Here is a 15,655-nt window from a genome sequence, read left to right as displayed (position 1 = left end):
AAGAAGCACCATGAATTGTACAGAGCTCTTTTTCTTCGTCGCATTGCTTGTAGTGGAACTCTTCTGATTCTTTGTCGTAAAGACTCTAACAGTGCGCCTGATCACGCATCCTGCCTGGTTCTTCGCTGTTCCTTTCTTCACACCAAGCCACCTCCCTCGCCCGACCCCGTGTCGTCAGAATACGACGGAGATGCTCGCGTCTGTGTAATACTGATCTGGGGCAGATGATGGAACAGGCGGGGGATTGGCTGTCGGCGCTGAAGGGTGCACTGGTATCTTGACCGAGTAAAACACCGAGGCGGAGAATTTCTGTATACGGGTTCTGGACAATTGGGAGCCGTTGTATTCCTTCAAGAAGGGTGCTCATGTTGTGCTTAATCGCAATGCCCTTGAAATGAGAAAGGGGACTTCCTTGATGGAGTGTGACCAGAGAGAGCACCAATTCTTTAGACGGTGCGCAGTTGGAGTAACTGAAGCTTCAACCCATTTTGGTGGGGGGGGGGGGGGGGGGTTGACTCGCTACGCCAACGGCTCAGTGAGCTTGTCTTCGAGTATACCAAGGCTAACATCAGTCCTTTACAGGATGACCTTTCTATCAAGGTGCAGATATACGGCAACGAGATCGACAAGATTGACCGCAGCACCAAAGATAGGCACACTATAATTTCACGACACATGCTATAATCTCTCAAGGCTTGCGAGACTCCTTTTCGACATCAACGAGGGCGATGATTGGCGCTTGATTTCAAAGACCAGCGCTCACAAATCACGGTGGGCATTCTCATACATAGACTAACCTCATCTTCACCCCATAACACATCAAAGTTTAGTGACCCGAGTGGCAGTCTGAGGAATCCCCCATTTCGAAATGTCTTCGGCGGTGTGTCCATCCACCGCGAGCTCAGCCAAGACACGACCAAATGCAGGAGCAAACTTGAAGGCATGAGCGGCACCCAGGCTGACAATGATCTCGGGGTGGTCTTCCAGGGGACTGATGACGAACTGTCGGTCCGGTGTGATCGAATATTGACACGTCACGGTGCGAAGTGGCTGGCGCTTGCTATCAGGAATGAAACCCTTGAGAAATGATGACAGTTGCTCAAGCAGTTGAGGCGAGTGCACATAAGTTCGCTGTCCTGGAGACATGAAGTTGTTTGACGTATCCCGCGCAGCCTTGATAGTCGGCTCACCGTAACAGGGGAACCCGTAGAAACAGTCGTGTCCATGCCAGATCCAGACTGGGAATTTCGCCAAGTCAAATCGCTCGGAATCATCTGGCTTGAAGTATGTGACTTGCTCCTGCATCACTGACAAGGGAATATGAACCCCGAGGGGCGCAAGTAACTGGTTCGTCCAGGCGTCTGTTGCGACGATCACTTTGGCTGCTAGGAATTGCCCCTTTGAAGTCTGAATCACTGACGCGCCCGATGGGCTTGGTGTTATACGATCCACTCTAGTGTGTTCCTTCAGAACAGCACCACAAGTTTGGGCCAGGGATTGTAAGGTGCTAACTGTTCGAGCAGCGTGGGCGATGCCCGTGTCTGCCGTGAAGACCGCGTCCACGTTGTCTGGGACGTCGAACTGTGGCCATCGATTCTTGACCTGTTGGGGACCAAGCAGCTCGTACGGCACAGCATTCCGGTCCAGACTCCTTGTAAAGTCGGCCACGAGTGTGGGATTTGGTGAGTCTTGGGGGAAAAAGACCAAGCCGCCGGTGATGGTCAGCAGCTTTCGACCGGAGACCTTCTCGAGATCGGCCCAATCTTTGTATGCTGATTTGGCAAGCGCGACATACTCCGGAGCAGCATTCGACGTCCGGACAATGCGCGATGTATCATGGGAGGCACCATGTACGTGGCCGAGCTCGAACTGTTCGAACGCGATGACCTTTGCACCCTTGCGCGCGGCGTAATAAGCAGCACCACTCCCCAGGACGCCGAGCCCAACCACTGCAACGTCGTACTGTTCCATTATTGTTTGCTCGAGAATCTCACGCCGGCCGTTGTGTGATTGTGTGGTGACTTAAGCACAACTGGATGACGAGGTCCCGATTTTATCGAGACCAGCGAATGTGACAGTTGATCAAGGATGTCTGGGCCTCGGTCCGTCCACGTGAGTTGCATGATCGACTCGAAGAGGGTCATCCTCGACGAATACCAAAGTCTGCGCTGGCAAGGTCGAGACGGCAGTTGGGCGCGGAGTTGAGTCTGCCAGTCCAATTCCTCCAACGGTGATGCGCACAGATAGCCTTCGCATTGACGCGACGATCGCCCCGGTCACCGGACCGGAGCTGCTCCGACTGGCGGACTTTCCGTTGTCTTCATAGACTGGGGGGATGCATTTGATATGCAGTGTGACCGGTGGGAGCTCATAACTCGACTGTACGGTCACTATCGGAAAATCGGGATAGTTGTAATGACCCAGTCGTGGGCCTGATGCTGATGGTTCAGGTCATTCTAGACCGAGTGCCAGCAAGGTAGGGAGTCCATAGGGTCTGTTCGTCAAAACATCGTCGCAGTGGTGGTGTGGTATCTCTCATCTCAAATCCTGGCTTGTTTCATGATAATCTTAAAGAATACCAGATCGACGTCCGGCAGGATTCTAACTGAGCATCACGACTCCACTCATCGGTTCTTCCCCCACAATCACCCCCAAATTCACCATCCTCCTCTCTATTCCAACTTCTGTCACCGTGATGGATGTCCGCTCACGTGAGCGGCCCGTGCCGTTGGATGGCTGGATTGAAGTCGCGCGAATCGTCACATCCACTCGGGGAACAGTCCGTTAGCGGACTCGAGCGCAACTCGCCACCGGTCCGAGGCCCGTCGAGAACGATCCGTGGATGACCCGAAGGTGCTCTCGTCGCAATCCTCTCTTGCGTGACCGGAGACCTTGGAGATAAATCAACGATGTCGCAATGGATGGAGGCGGGCGATACGGTGGCACCATTGAGAGGGAGCATCCGTCTCTCGCTTCAGTTTGATCTCTACGAGCACGACTCCTCTCACCATGACGGCCACCTTCGCGTCTCTGTTTGGATACCAACCCAGTATCTCAGGGGAGAAGCTCCCCGGGGAGCCACCAAAGGCCCTGCCAGCTTCTTGGTACCGCTCACCAGAGCTGTACGAGCTGGAAAGACGGGCGATCTTCTCCAGGCGGTGGCTTTTGATCACCCACAAACTGCGCTTCACCAAACCGGGTGACTTTCTTCGATTCGAGCAAGCCGGATTCTCGTTTTTCCTGTGTCTCGATCGAGAGGGGAAGATCAATGGCTTCCACAATATTTGCCGGCATCGTGCCTTTCCCCTCGTCTCTGAGGATGAAGGTAACGCGAGGATCTTTTCCTGCAAATATCATGGCTGGTCGTACGGGCTTGGCGGCAAATTGTCCAAGGCGCCTCGGTTCGACGACGTGCCCGGATTTCAGAAAGAAAATCAAAGCTTGCTCTCTCTCCATGTGCACATTGACACTATTGGTTTTGTCTGGGTCAATCTCGATTCCTCGACGAGTCCAGTTCCTTGGGAAGAGGATTTTGCAGGTGTCGACACCCAAGACCGTTTCCAGGACTTTGATTTCAACCAATATCGATTTGATCATACATGGCATATGAATGGGGATTTTAACTGGAAGACGCTGGCAGATAACTACAACGAGTGCTATCACTGCACCGTCGCACACCCCGATGTCGCCAATCTGGCAGACTTGTCGTACTACCATACAGTTTCCAAGGCGGGTCATATCCAGCACTTCTCCCGCCCCAAGCAGGATAAGGCGGATGAGGATATTCACAATGCCAGCACCTACTATTTCCCCAATGCCTGCATGACAGTCTCGTGAGTTCTGGTCTCCTCCCACGGGTGTTCAAAAGCATGATGCCCTAATATCTCCCTCCTTGCCTAGTCCCCATTTCTTCTACATGATGCGATGTGTATCAACGTCTGTGGGAACCTGTTCCATGGAATACGAAGTCTATCGGCATCAAGCGGCCTCAGACGAGGATTTCGAATACATCGATTCCTTCTTCAAGCGCGTGCTAGAGGAGGACAAGCACCTTTGCAATGCCGCCCAGCGAAATCTCAACGCCGGTGTGTTTGTAAATGGTCAACTCCACCCCGACCTGGAGAGTGCACCACTTTTCTTTCAGAACAGAGTGCGAGGCTTGCTGATCAGTCACCGAGAGGCAGAGCGAAGTGAGGGCAAGGAGATCTGGCCGGCTCGGCAACCGTTGGTCGGCTCAGCTACGGGAAACGATGTAGTCTTTTGTTCGGAACTGGCGTGTCGAACTCCGGGGAATGGGAAGTTGGAGTGGTAGCCGCATGGCGATCTGGCTTGTTGAAGGCTTGATAGATGTCGTTCTGTCTCTTCTCCATCTTTTCATCGTCCTCCCACTTTCCTCTTCAACATAGCTTGAGTACATATACGGCACGTTTCCCATGGCCCTGGGATTGCTTCAATGATGGCGTAACAGCCAAGCGAGAAGGACGAATAATTTGCGCCGAACACATCCCATCGCGGGCCCACGGCCGGTAGAAATTCTAGACCATGGTAATACTGGACAGGTGGGATTGTTGTGAGATGGTCTTTCCACTACCCAATCACACACGAGCCGTCAAGGCCTTCCTCTTATCGCCAAAATTTCCAGCATTTCCAGCCATCGCCCGGTGGGTCACCTCCGCGCTGTTCATGGCTTTCCCCGATAGCCTGATCACCCCCCGCCCGTCCTTTCCTCCCACACGATCTTGCACTGCAACCCTGCACCACGGCGAAGGCTGAGAATCGTGCTCCCTCTCTGCTAGCCATAGGAGTTCTTCATGAATTCTCGTATCAGCAGGAGACCACACCAGGCCTGCGAAAACTGTAGGTGAGTGCGGTACTCGGCAGTTCTTCCTGGGTTTTCTAGCTTCATTCACTGACGGATCTTGTATAGACGCAAAAAGACACGGTGTCCAGGGGAGCGCCCGGCGTGCTCAACCTGTACTCGCCTTCATCAAAGATGTCAATATAGCAGAAGCGATGCCTGGGTGGATCGACTATCTGGGGGGGATCGAGTCTTGGTAGATCGTATATACCCCACAGCCCGGCCACCGCTGACCTGAAAGCAGGAAGATCGACTGCAGGAGCTCGAAGACAAAATGGATCTAGTTTTGGAAGGCTCCCTGTAAGAAATGCGACCGTTCCTCACATTCCGCCGGTGGCGAAGGCTAACCGGGCCAGACTCAATCAACAATCTACGAGATCCGGCACATCCCAGCCTTCCTCCCGCGGAGTCAATAGTCGGGAGGCAACATTGGATTCAACAGATCTGCGACAAGTATCTAGGCAATGCACGACCACGGACCATCAGATAGGTCTTGGAGTTCTCAACGACGGCATATTTGCCTCGCCACCGAAGGACATCATCGCCGAATCCGTGTCGCTGTACTTCCAATACTGCCATAAGCAACCTCTTTGGTTGTTCGATCCGGATGATCTTTCCTCCCCTAAACGCTGTCGCAATGAAGTCATATTTGGAATAATGGCGCTGGCGCTGCGTTACTCCAATAATCACTTTCTTCAAGGACGGGCCGATCGAATGTGCCGGCAATACGCAGAGGCTGCTCGCAGTCTAGTCATGTTGCGTATCACTCAAGGGACAGTTGACCTTTCCACGATGCAGAGTCTCTGTTTGATTGCGCTGGCTGAATATATCAGTGGGTACTTAATAATCACACTGTAGAGCAAGGAATGGTGGCTAAATTTTTGATCAGCCAATGAGACCAATCTCGCCTGTCTGCATGTTGGGCTGGCCACGAACCTTGCAAGATGTGGAGGTATTGATATTGAACTGCACGAAGGCGAGATCACTTACGAACTAGAGGCACGTAGAAGGTTGTTCTGGAGTATTCACCTGCTCAATCAGCAATACGGACTACGCAATATGCAGCTCAACATGCTACGTGATATTCACAATCCAAGTTATCTGGCATTAAACTTGGACTCACCGCGGCAAATGGGTATCAAGCCACCTCAAGTTCCAGAGGAAACCTATACTCCCACGTCAAAGGAGGGAATCTGGGGATACATGGTGCAGCTGGCTTGCCTCTGGAGTGAGGTCCAGCATTATGTTTCCCATTGCGCCAGCGGAGACCCAACGCCTCCTTGGTCGGTGGATTCTGGTTACTCTATCATCGGGGCACATTTGATGAATCTGGAAACGAAATTTCCGACATCTCATCGATATGACTCGGTCCGATTTCAGGATCGACCAAGAGAAGATTTGCATCGAGACCGTTGGTACTGGAGCCCATGGCTCTACCTTCAGTTCACATATCATGCTGTACACAGTGTTCTGAATCACCCATTTCTTTACTCGTGGCGACCACAACAGCCGGCGCAGCTTGCAGTCCCTAATACCTTTTGGAAGACGTCATCCGAACTAGCACTCATCCATACAACATGGACGGTCCGCCTCGTTGAAATGGTCAGCGAGAAAGGATATCAGATATCGGATCCATATCTTGGCCATCTTGTGGCTATTGCAGCCACGATTCAGATTTATTACTGCCGAGCGGCCGATTCGGCTCTCCGAGACTCGGCACAACGCAAGGTTGAGACTTGCATAAAGTTCTTGGGTGATTTGTCTATGAAGTGGCCGATGTGCGAGGCAATCGTTAGTTACACTCATTGTCCCTTATCCTTCAATCCATGAACTCATTGCCTCCAGTATCAAAAGCTGCAAACGCTTGTCCAGTCCGCATTTGCCACAAGTCCGAACTCTCGCAGCAATCAATCCTCTCGGAGAACGCTGTCAATAGATACAGCACTGATGTGGGACATTCTTCTGTCTCATACCTCCAAGACTTCATCCCCTCTGCCTGCAGAGGGGCTTTTTGACGTTTCATTTCTGGAGAGTCCTGGTGCAAAACCGGCCAATAAGGTCACAGTTGAGACAGAGATATTCCATAATTCCACACGAACGGTGGATACATCCGATGGAGGTCAAGGGCTCCCACCGTATTCAAGTACTGTACATGACCAGGTGTCTCCCGAATGTTCGGACCATGAGCTATTGGTACGAACTCATTTGGCGCCGGCAGACAGTAGCTTGGGTCCGTTTCATGTCCCACGGGAGCCGCTTGCGGGCTTGGGGGCAGGTTTGAGTGATATGAGCTTCATGGATGTTACTCGTGACCCATTCTTCCAGTTCCAGGATCACGACAACCCCTATCTAGGGGTCTGGGAGATAGGAAACTTGTAAGAACAGTCTTGGTGTACCTCTTCTCTTGTTCACGATGTCTTTACCCTAGGATATACAGAAATAATCAGTCCTATCTCGCTCAAAGAAATATACGTGGTCATTACATTGATGGTGTGGTCTTCCTTATGACAATCGACGTTTTTCACCATTAATATACAAGATGTGCTATCCATGGCTAGAGAAAGATGTTTGACATTCAAGGTAAAGCGGTTGCTGAAGAAGTTGCTCTCATGCATTCTATATCTCTGGGATCTAACAGTTTTTTGATTGCAAGGCGCGTAGTTGATTCTCGTATCAGATGTACTATTCCGACGTAGCCTGTATCCTATCGAGTCTATACCCAGGTATCATATGTCCAAATGCTCCATACCGTATATGCATTTTATCATCAAATCATGGCAAGGAACGTGCGCCAAGAAAGAAGCAGAGGAAAGGGATCGTAAAAGCTCATGACCATGCAAGCGAAGAATGACTAACCAACAGAGCAGATTCGCTCATTTCTTCTTGCGGGAGGAGGAAGAGACAAGCCGCTTCTTGAGGTGCTTGGGCATCTTGTTCGCACGCTGCTCGCGCTTCTCTTCCTTCACCTTTTGCTTATGGTCGCGCTTGGAATCCTTGTCCTCGAAGCGCTTACCGCGGGGTTGCTTCTTCTCAAAAGGGTCGCGCTCTTCGTTCTCGCTATCGCCAGACTCGGAACCCGACACTGACACACCGCCACTAGTATCGGATTCCAGATGATCCTCACGAGGCTTGGACTTGGTTTTGCCACCTGCCAGGAGGTCACCGTAGATTAGGTCAGCTCCAGCACCGTCGCGGATTTTCTCAGCATCCCTTTCAACGTCATAAACTTGCTCGAGAGTCTGCGGAATGTACTGCTGGCGGAAGACAGCGGTGTCAACTTCTTCGTCGTGCTCTGTGGCGCCACTCTCGTCTCGAGCGGTAAAGAGTTGCTCGATGACTTCAAACATCTCTTTGTTGTCGTGCGTGACATCTGTGGGCCCTTCGAGGGACATGATGAATTGAAAGACAGTTCGCTCAGATAGAGTGGGGACGCCCTTGCGACGGAAGAAATCGCTGACGTTCTTGATATCCATACGCAAGAACTCCAAGCTGCGGGGGTGGTCGTGCTCAACACTTTGGCTGACATCGATGATGTACAGGCGCTCCTTGTGATAGAGGATGTTGTACTCGCTCAAATCAGCGTGGACTAGTCGGCAGGTTTGGTACATCACTCGCATGTAACCCAGTAACTCCATGTACAGCGACCTCCAGCGAGCTTCGGGATCCGCAACATCGAATTCAACATCCTTGAGACGGGGAGCAGGCAAGCCTTTAGAGCTGCCTACAAAGCCCATCACGAGAACGTGCAAGCGCAGGTAGATTGGCTCGGGACAAGGAATGCCAGCGGCATAGATTCTCCGCAGGTTGCGCATTTCTTTCTCAGCCCAGAGCTTCACCATTGCGCGGTTGTTGCTCTTGTTGTATCCTTGGCGAAATCGGAATTCACCCGTGACATACTTATCGCGGTCCTTGAAAACTAGGATACTGGTCTTGTAGACCTTGATGGCTCGGTGTCGTGCGGTAGGATCTTCGTCATCGTCAAAAGAAATGGCATGGTAGACGTTTGCTTCTTTCCCAGTAGACAAGCAACCGTGAATCTCCGAAACAAGTCCGCGGTTGATCATCTGTAACAAAAGCATTCGAGTCCGGGGATCTAGCACCTGTTCCGACGTCGCTCGGTCTGCTCGGTCCCCTCCACGTTCACCCTTGACTGACAATCCGGATTGTTGATCATCGAGCTTAATTTTTCCCGCATGTCGAGTCAAAGACTTCACTTGATCGTCGATCGATGCGTGAGTGTTGATGGTCGGCTTCTGCGTGTTGGTTTTCGGGTAGGTCCATTTGGGGGCATTCGGATCGGCGGCGAGGTCGTTCAGTTTTCTCTGGCGATTGTAGGCTTTGGTCAGATCCGCGAGGTCCGACGATTGAAAATCCTCCTGATCCAACTCCTCCTCCTCTTCAAAGATATCGTCATAGTCTTCTTCGTCATCTTCTTGCTGTTGGTCGGTAGACTCTTGCCCCGCCATGGCGGAGTGAGTGCCTTCCGGATTCACGTATCCCTGATTAGGGATATAGGTGTGGGAGGGGGCGAGGCCATCGGCGAGGCCAGATGCCTGACTAGGAGTCTCAGCACCGCTCATCTTCTGCGGCATATGATATTGGCGCAGGAAAGAAAAGTTCAAAGTGAGGACCACCCGCGATCACTTTTTTTTCTGTGGACTGTCGCCTCACCGCCCGGCAGAACCCCGCGGCCAACAAGACGCGCGGATTTCGCTCCTCGCGTAGCCTCCTGGTTTATCGCGAACCATTAACCTCCGTCCACAACTGACTTGTCGCGCCGACGATTTCGCGGTCACAACGGCAAGGATATTGCTGACCCTTTTCTGAATTTCCTTCACTTTCGCGCTTCCGCGCGTAATGCGTGATTCTCTGTGATCTTCGCATCGCGCGTCTCAGCAAAATGTATGTTAAGCAGATCATCATCCAGGGCTTCAAGAGGTATTTGCATCCCCAACAACCGGACCCGGATTTTTCAGTCAAGGTGGAACTAATAATTATGCGATGATAGCTACAAGGACCAGACGGTCATCGAGCCATTCTCGCCCAAGCACAATGTCATTGTTGGACGCAATGGTTCGGGGAAGAGTAACTTCTTCGCAGCCATTCGCTTCGTTCTCAGCGATGCCTACACGCACCTCGGCAGAGAGGAGCGCCAGGCTCTTCTACATGTATGGTATCACAGGAGTTTAGCACGTTTTCGTTAGCTGACACAATGCAGGAAGGATCGGGCTCAGCTGTAATGTCGGCTTATGTCGAGATCATCTTCGACAACTCTGATGATCGGTTCCCCACTGGAAAGCCTGAGCTTGTCCTTCGCCGTACTATCGGTATCAAAAAGGATGAGTACACACTGGATCGCAAAAATGCGACCAAAAACGACGTTATGAACCTCCTCGAGTCCGCCGGTTTCTCTCGCTCGAATCCGTACTACATTGTCCCTCAAGGCCGCGTCACCGCGTTGACCAACATGAAAGACTCAGAGCGACTTATTTTGTTGAAGGAAGTGGCCGGTACACAAGTCTACGAAGCCCGTCGTGCAGAGTCCCTCAAGATTATGCATGAGACCAACAGCAGACGTACGAAGATTGATGAACTGCTAGATTATATCAATGAGCGTCTTGCCGAACTGGAGGAGGAAAAGGACGAGCTTCGAAACTACCAGGAGAAAGACAAGGAGCGCCGGTGCCTCGAATATACAATTTATTCTCGCGAGCAACATGAAATTTCGCACGTGCTCGACAATCTGGAAGAGCAGCGACAGAATGGCGTTGAGGACGCCGACAATAATCGCGACCAATTCATTGACGGCGAGAAAGCGATGGCTCAGATTGACGCGGAAATAGCAGACTGTCGCCAGCAAATTGAGTTCCTGAAAGTCGACAAGGCCCAGATGGAGGATGAGCGTCGTGAGGCCTCCAAGGCCTTGGCCCAAATTGAACTCCAAGCCAAGTCTCTCGCAGACAATCAGGCTGCCGCACAGGCTCTGAAGTCACGCCATGATAATGACCTTGATGCGGTGCAGGCTACTATTCGCGAACGCGAAGCAGAGCTCCAGGAGCTTCGACCTCGCTTCATTCAATCGAAGAACGATGAAGATGGTGTGAAGAATCAATTAACCGAGGCAGAGACGTCCCGGCAACGCTTGTATGCCAAGCAAGGTCGCAATGCGCGAATAAAGACAAAGGCCGAGCGCGACAAGTGGATTCAGATGGAGCTTCGGGAAAGCCACAGGTCGATTTCCACGGTCCAGGGCGTCGTTTCACAGACGCAGGAAGACATCAAAGAGCTAGAGGGTGACATCTCTCTGCTCGAGCCTGAAACCGAGCGCCTTCGCAAGCAGATTGACAATCGTGGTGATACCATTCACTCGGTGGAGGAGCAGGTTCAAAATGCCAAGGATGAGAGAGACCGGCTGATGGACCAAAGAAAGTGAGTACGCCATAGCAGTTACTTACCAGATGCATCTCCTAATCTGTGCGCAGGGAACTCTGGAGAGAAGAGGCGAAGCTCGACTCTGTCCTCTCGAGCGCTTCTCAAGAAATGGATCGTGCTGAGCGCAGCCTTTCTCAGATGATGGACCACAACACTAGTCGTGGAATAGCTGCTGTGCGACGAATCCAACGACAACATAATCTCGAAGGGGTCTACGGTACCCTTGCCGAGCTCTTTGATGTCAATGACCGGTACCGTACTGCGGTGGAGGTCACCGCTGGGCAGAGTTTGTTCCACTATGTTGTTGATACGGATGAAACCGCGACAACTGTTCTGGAGATGCTTCAAAAAGAAAAAGCTGGACGAGTGACATTCATGCCTCTAAATCGTCTCAGATCGAGACCCTTGAACATGCCTCGAGCTAGCGACACCATCCCAATGATTGACAAGCTTCAATATGACTCGACGTACGAAAAGGCATTCCAACACGTGTTTGGAAAGACCATCATCTGCCCCAACCTTCAGGTTGCCTCCCAATATGCCCGCAGCCACGGGGTGAACGCAATTACCCCAGAAGGTGACCGGTCTGACAAACGCGGTGCTCTGACGGGTGGTTTCCACGACTCCCGTCAGTCCCGACTGGATGCGGTCAAGAATGTTGGGAAGTGGAGAGATGAATACGAAACAAAGCGTAACCGTGGCGTCGAGATTCGGAAGGAGCTGGAGAAGCTTGACCAGCTCGTCACCAGAGCAGTTGGAGAGCTACAGAAACTCGAGCAACGAAGGCATCAAGTGCAGAGCAGCAGCGGCCCGTTACGGCAAGAACTGAGAAGCAAGCGTGATTTGCTTCAGAACAAGACCGATACCCTCGATGCCAAACGGCGTGCCCTCCGCAATGTCGAAACCAATCTTGTCGATCTCAATAATCAGGTCCAAGCCTTCGAGGCTGAACTTGCTTCGCCATTCCAGAAAGAACTCACCAGCGAGGAAGAGGCCAGACTGGAGGGTTTGAGTGGTATTGTGCAAGATCTCCGGCGCCAATACCAGGATCTCTCCACCAAGCGCAGCGAGTTGGAGGCCCGCACGTCAGTGTTGGAAGTCGAGTTGCGCGAAAACCTTAGGCCTCGCCTGGAGCAGCTCCTGAACAGAGATGTCGATATCGCAGAGGAAGATGTCCAGGGCAATTTGAAAGAGACTCAACGCGAGCAGAAGCGACTCAGCAAGGGATTGGAGAAACTCAATGGCCGTCTGAAGGAGGTTGATGCCTCAATTGAGGAAGCCAGTGTCCGCGTTAATGATCTTCAGCAGCGTAATGCGGAGACTCGGCGGGACATGGAAGACCTGGCCCGGTCGATCGAGAAGCACCAGCGTCGTATGGAGAAGAGCATGCAGAAAAAGGCGGCTCTTTCCAAGCAGGCTGCTGAATGCGCCGCCAATATCCGAGACCTGGGTGTGCTTCCCGACGAAGCTTTCACCAAATACAAGAATACCGACTCCAATGCAGTGGTCAAGAAGCTGCACAAGACGAACGAGGCGCTGAAGAAGTACTCACACGTCAACAAGAAGGCGTTCGAGCAGTACAATAGCTTCACCAAGCAGCGTGAGACTCTAACAACTCGCCGTGAAGAGCTGGACGCTTCGCAGAAGTCTATCGACGATCTGATTTCGGTCCTGGATCAACGCAAGGATGAGGCCATTGAGCGCACCTTCAAGCAAGTCTCCCGCGAGTTTGCTAATGTGTTCGAAAAGCTCGTCCCTGCCGGCCGTGGCCGCCTGATCATTCAGCGCAAGACAGACCGTGCCGTGCGACCTGAAGAGGAACTGGACTCGGACGAGGAAGAGGTCCGGCAGAGTGTGGAGAACTACGTCGGCGTGGGCATTAGTGTGAGCTTCAATAGCAAGCACGATGAGCAACAGCGCATCCAGCAACTGAGTGGTGGCCAGAAGAGTGAGCATTCAAATCCCTTCTCTTTTCTAACTGTATACTAATGATCCCATTTTAGGTCTGTGTGCTCTTGCACTCGTCTTTGCCATCCAGGCCTGTGATCCCGCGCCTTTCTACCTGTTTGATGAGATCGACGCCAACCTGGACGCCCAGTACCGTACAGCCGTGGCGCAAATGTTGCAATCCATCTCCGACTCGACCAACGGCCAATTCATCTGCACCACCTTCCGACCCGAGATGCTACATGTGGCGGAGAAGTGCTACGGTGTCAGTTTCCGACAAAAGGCCAGCACGATCGATGTCGTCTCCAGGGAGGAAGCACTGAAGTTTGTGGAGGAGCAGAAGACGTAGCCTGGGAGACGATCTGTACATTTTCTTCTCTTTTTTTCTCCGAAGTCCTTTGCTTGTTATGGGCCAGGCGTACTGTGATACCGGTTGATTTTACCTTTATTTTCTATTCTATTTCTATTCAACGATCTCCATCATCTCCCGCGAGAACCTCCGTATAGCGACTTTTTCGGGTTGGTCGGGCTTCTTACGATTTGGCCTCTTAGAGAGATTATTCTCACACGGACACGTGTCGAAAATCGCATCCCTCTTGTGGTGTTAATCTGTAGCTTCTATGCAGCTTTTATGTTCCACCTCATACCTTGCATACAGTCGAGTAAGACTGCTGCGTGCAGCACTGAAGACATACCTGGGAACAGATATGCAATGGTTGCTTGGGTCCCTTGCCTGCACGATACTGATCATGTCGGAGACAGCGTCGCCTATAATGGCGGGATCTCTATGGAGCTGCCCGTTCTCTTCTCCTGGTGAGTCACGCTGCCAGGGATGTCGACACGGCCATACATAATCCTCTCTCTCAGTCCAAGTTCTGATAGCCAAGGTTAAAGCTATCCTCCACGAAGACCACCTTGAAGGGAAAGTCTGGCTTACAGTTGCTTCATCGCCTGTTTTAGGAAGGGCTGGGTTTCAGGATGGAAAAGGAATAGAATACCTCAAGAAACTAAGGGTGATTAGGCCATCAGAAAATAGTTCATAATTAAACAGTATTATAAGGTCAAGTGTGGGCTGCATGCTTAATAGTGAGAGGCCTCTGTCTCTAAGTAATAACTGAGCAATCAGTGAGCGCTCAGAGAGTGGTATAAAATATTTCATAGTCACTGTATATACACATATTCCCTATTAAAAAAAATGAAATATTCCAAGGAAGATGTGAGCGATTAGGTTGCTTAGGGAGCTGCTTACCTATGGTCACTCTATGAGCTGCTTAGTTACCAAGAGCGGCGGGTGACTACCTAGGTACCTACTTAGGTAGATAACTTACCCTATGCTCCGCGAGCCGATCATTCCTGAGGCCGCAGCTTTACCGTTACCATTACTACACTATCAGTATGGAGCAACTAGGTAGATACCGAGAGGTTGCGCTGTATTGCGGTTCGGCCCGAGAAAATGGAAAGTAGAGATTAGGAAGGCCATGCAGAGTGTGAGCAATGGTTATACGAAGCGGCAATCAAGCGCTATGCAAGACCGATCTTGGATGGTCGATACGATATATCTAAGCTATTTCGTCTCCCCAGACCACTCCGTGAGGATATCCTCGGGGACATCGCGAACGAGAATATGGATGTGCTCCAAGGCGCGGACGCTCTGCAGGCCGACCCAGTTTTTGAACCAAAGCACTTGCGACTGGGGATCGGAGAAGCGCCCGCGTGCATCCTCGGCCAGACGGTCTACGAACGTCCTTTGCACGAAACTGTCAATCAGGGCCCGGGACTCGTCCGTCAGATGCCCCTCGCCCGATTTCACGGCGATCGGGGTCCGAAGCCAGACGACCAAATGCGAAATGCCGGGGCCGAGCCCGTACGGCCAGTCATTGCGGAGAATGCGCCAGTCGTCGGGGTGGGCAAATGGTCGTGGATCCTTGAAGGCGACCAGTGGCGTCGGCCCACCTGCGATAGCCGCGGAGGGAATTGGGTTCCCGGATGGCCATCGCAGCCGGTTCTGGCAGATGTAGTTCAAGATGGAGCCATACTGGGCCTTGGTGTCGGCCGACCAGGCCAGGTATCGGCGTAAGTCGGAGGGCCGCCGCTTGAGGGCGCCGAGATCATTGCGAGCTGCGAGCACGAGTGGGGAGTAAGCTGAAGCGGTTGAGGGAGTAAAAAGCATTGAGACGACGCCACGCACCGATGATGTCCCGCAGCTCGTTCCAGTTGTGCGGGACGAATTCCTCGTCGGTCATGGTCAGCAGCTGGCGATCCAGTTCGGTCAGATTAAAGGCGGGCGCGGACTCGGGCATGGCAAGATGTGTGCGAGAGATGCTGAGCAGAGTCGGGGTGGTTTTGCTATTTGGGGAAGACTGGAGAATCTCGGAGGTGAGGGGTGCTCCTGGAGATGCAATTGCATTATGCAATCAG

The 15,655-nt window shown here is 52.1% G+C and overlaps 6 protein-coding genes across 6 annotated transcripts; 3 read left to right on the top strand and 3 right to left on the bottom strand.

The window, feature by feature from the left end:
• Window positions 1–819: 819 nt before the first annotated feature.
• N7459_005378 (putative sarcosine oxidase) lies at window positions 820–1,971 on the bottom strand (the record flags this gene model as incomplete). Its single annotated transcript, XM_056944562.1, has 1 exon — window positions 820–1,971. One exon carries the CDS (start codon window positions 1,969–1,971, stop codon window positions 820–822), a length of 1,152 nt encoding a protein of 383 aa, XP_056801445.1.
• A 1,038-nt stretch (window positions 1,972–3,009) lies between these two features.
• Window positions 3,010–4,312, top strand: N7459_005377 (iron-sulfur cluster-binding protein, rieske family domain protein; the record flags this gene model as incomplete). The annotated part of the gene is made up of 2 exons (XM_056944561.1): window positions 3,010–3,833; window positions 3,901–4,312. 2 exons carry the CDS (start codon window positions 3,010–3,012, stop codon window positions 4,310–4,312), a joined length of 1,236 nt encoding a protein of 411 aa, XP_056801444.1.
• Window positions 4,313–5,132: 820 nt separating this feature from the next.
• N7459_005376 (fungal specific transcription factor domain-containing protein) lies at window positions 5,133–7,237 on the top strand (the record flags this gene model as incomplete). Its single annotated transcript, XM_056944560.1, has 4 exons — window positions 5,133–5,158; window positions 5,215–5,690; window positions 5,748–6,649; window positions 6,704–7,237. The coding sequence occupies 4 exons, from the start codon at window positions 5,133–5,135 to the stop codon at window positions 7,235–7,237; spliced, it is 1,938 nt and encodes a 645-aa protein (XP_056801443.1).
• A 494-nt stretch (window positions 7,238–7,731) lies between these two features.
• Window positions 7,732–9,450, bottom strand: N7459_005375 (serine/threonine-protein kinase RIO1; the record flags this gene model as incomplete). The annotated part of the gene is made up of 1 exon (XM_056944559.1): window positions 7,732–9,450. One exon carries the CDS (start codon window positions 9,448–9,450, stop codon window positions 7,732–7,734), a length of 1,719 nt encoding a protein of 572 aa, XP_056801442.1.
• Window positions 9,451–9,758: 308 nt separating this feature from the next.
• N7459_005374 (chromosome segregation protein SMC) lies at window positions 9,759–13,586 on the top strand (the record flags this gene model as incomplete). The annotated part of the gene is made up of 5 exons (XM_056944558.1): window positions 9,759–9,796; window positions 9,867–10,026; window positions 10,077–11,287; window positions 11,341–13,238; window positions 13,294–13,586. 5 exons carry the CDS (start codon window positions 9,759–9,761, stop codon window positions 13,584–13,586), a joined length of 3,600 nt encoding a protein of 1,199 aa, XP_056801441.1.
• Window positions 13,587–14,801: 1,215 nt separating this feature from the next.
• N7459_005373 (GIG1 family protein) lies at window positions 14,802–15,537 on the bottom strand (the record flags this gene model as incomplete). The annotated part of the gene is made up of 2 exons (XM_056944557.1): window positions 14,802–15,355; window positions 15,426–15,537. 2 exons carry the CDS (start codon window positions 15,535–15,537, stop codon window positions 14,802–14,804), a joined length of 666 nt encoding a protein of 221 aa, XP_056801440.1.
• Between the last annotated feature and the right edge of the window lie 118 nt (window positions 15,538–15,655).

This window comes from Penicillium hispanicum, assembly GCF_028827665.1.
Source record: "Penicillium hispanicum strain IBT 35686 chromosome Unknown utg000004l_segment0_segment0, whole genome shotgun sequence".
Taxonomy (NCBI): domain Eukaryota; kingdom Fungi; phylum Ascomycota; class Eurotiomycetes; order Eurotiales; family Aspergillaceae; genus Penicillium; species Penicillium hispanicum.
The sequence above is the reverse complement of the archived record's forward strand: the minus strand, read 5'-3'. Positions and strand labels throughout refer to the sequence as shown.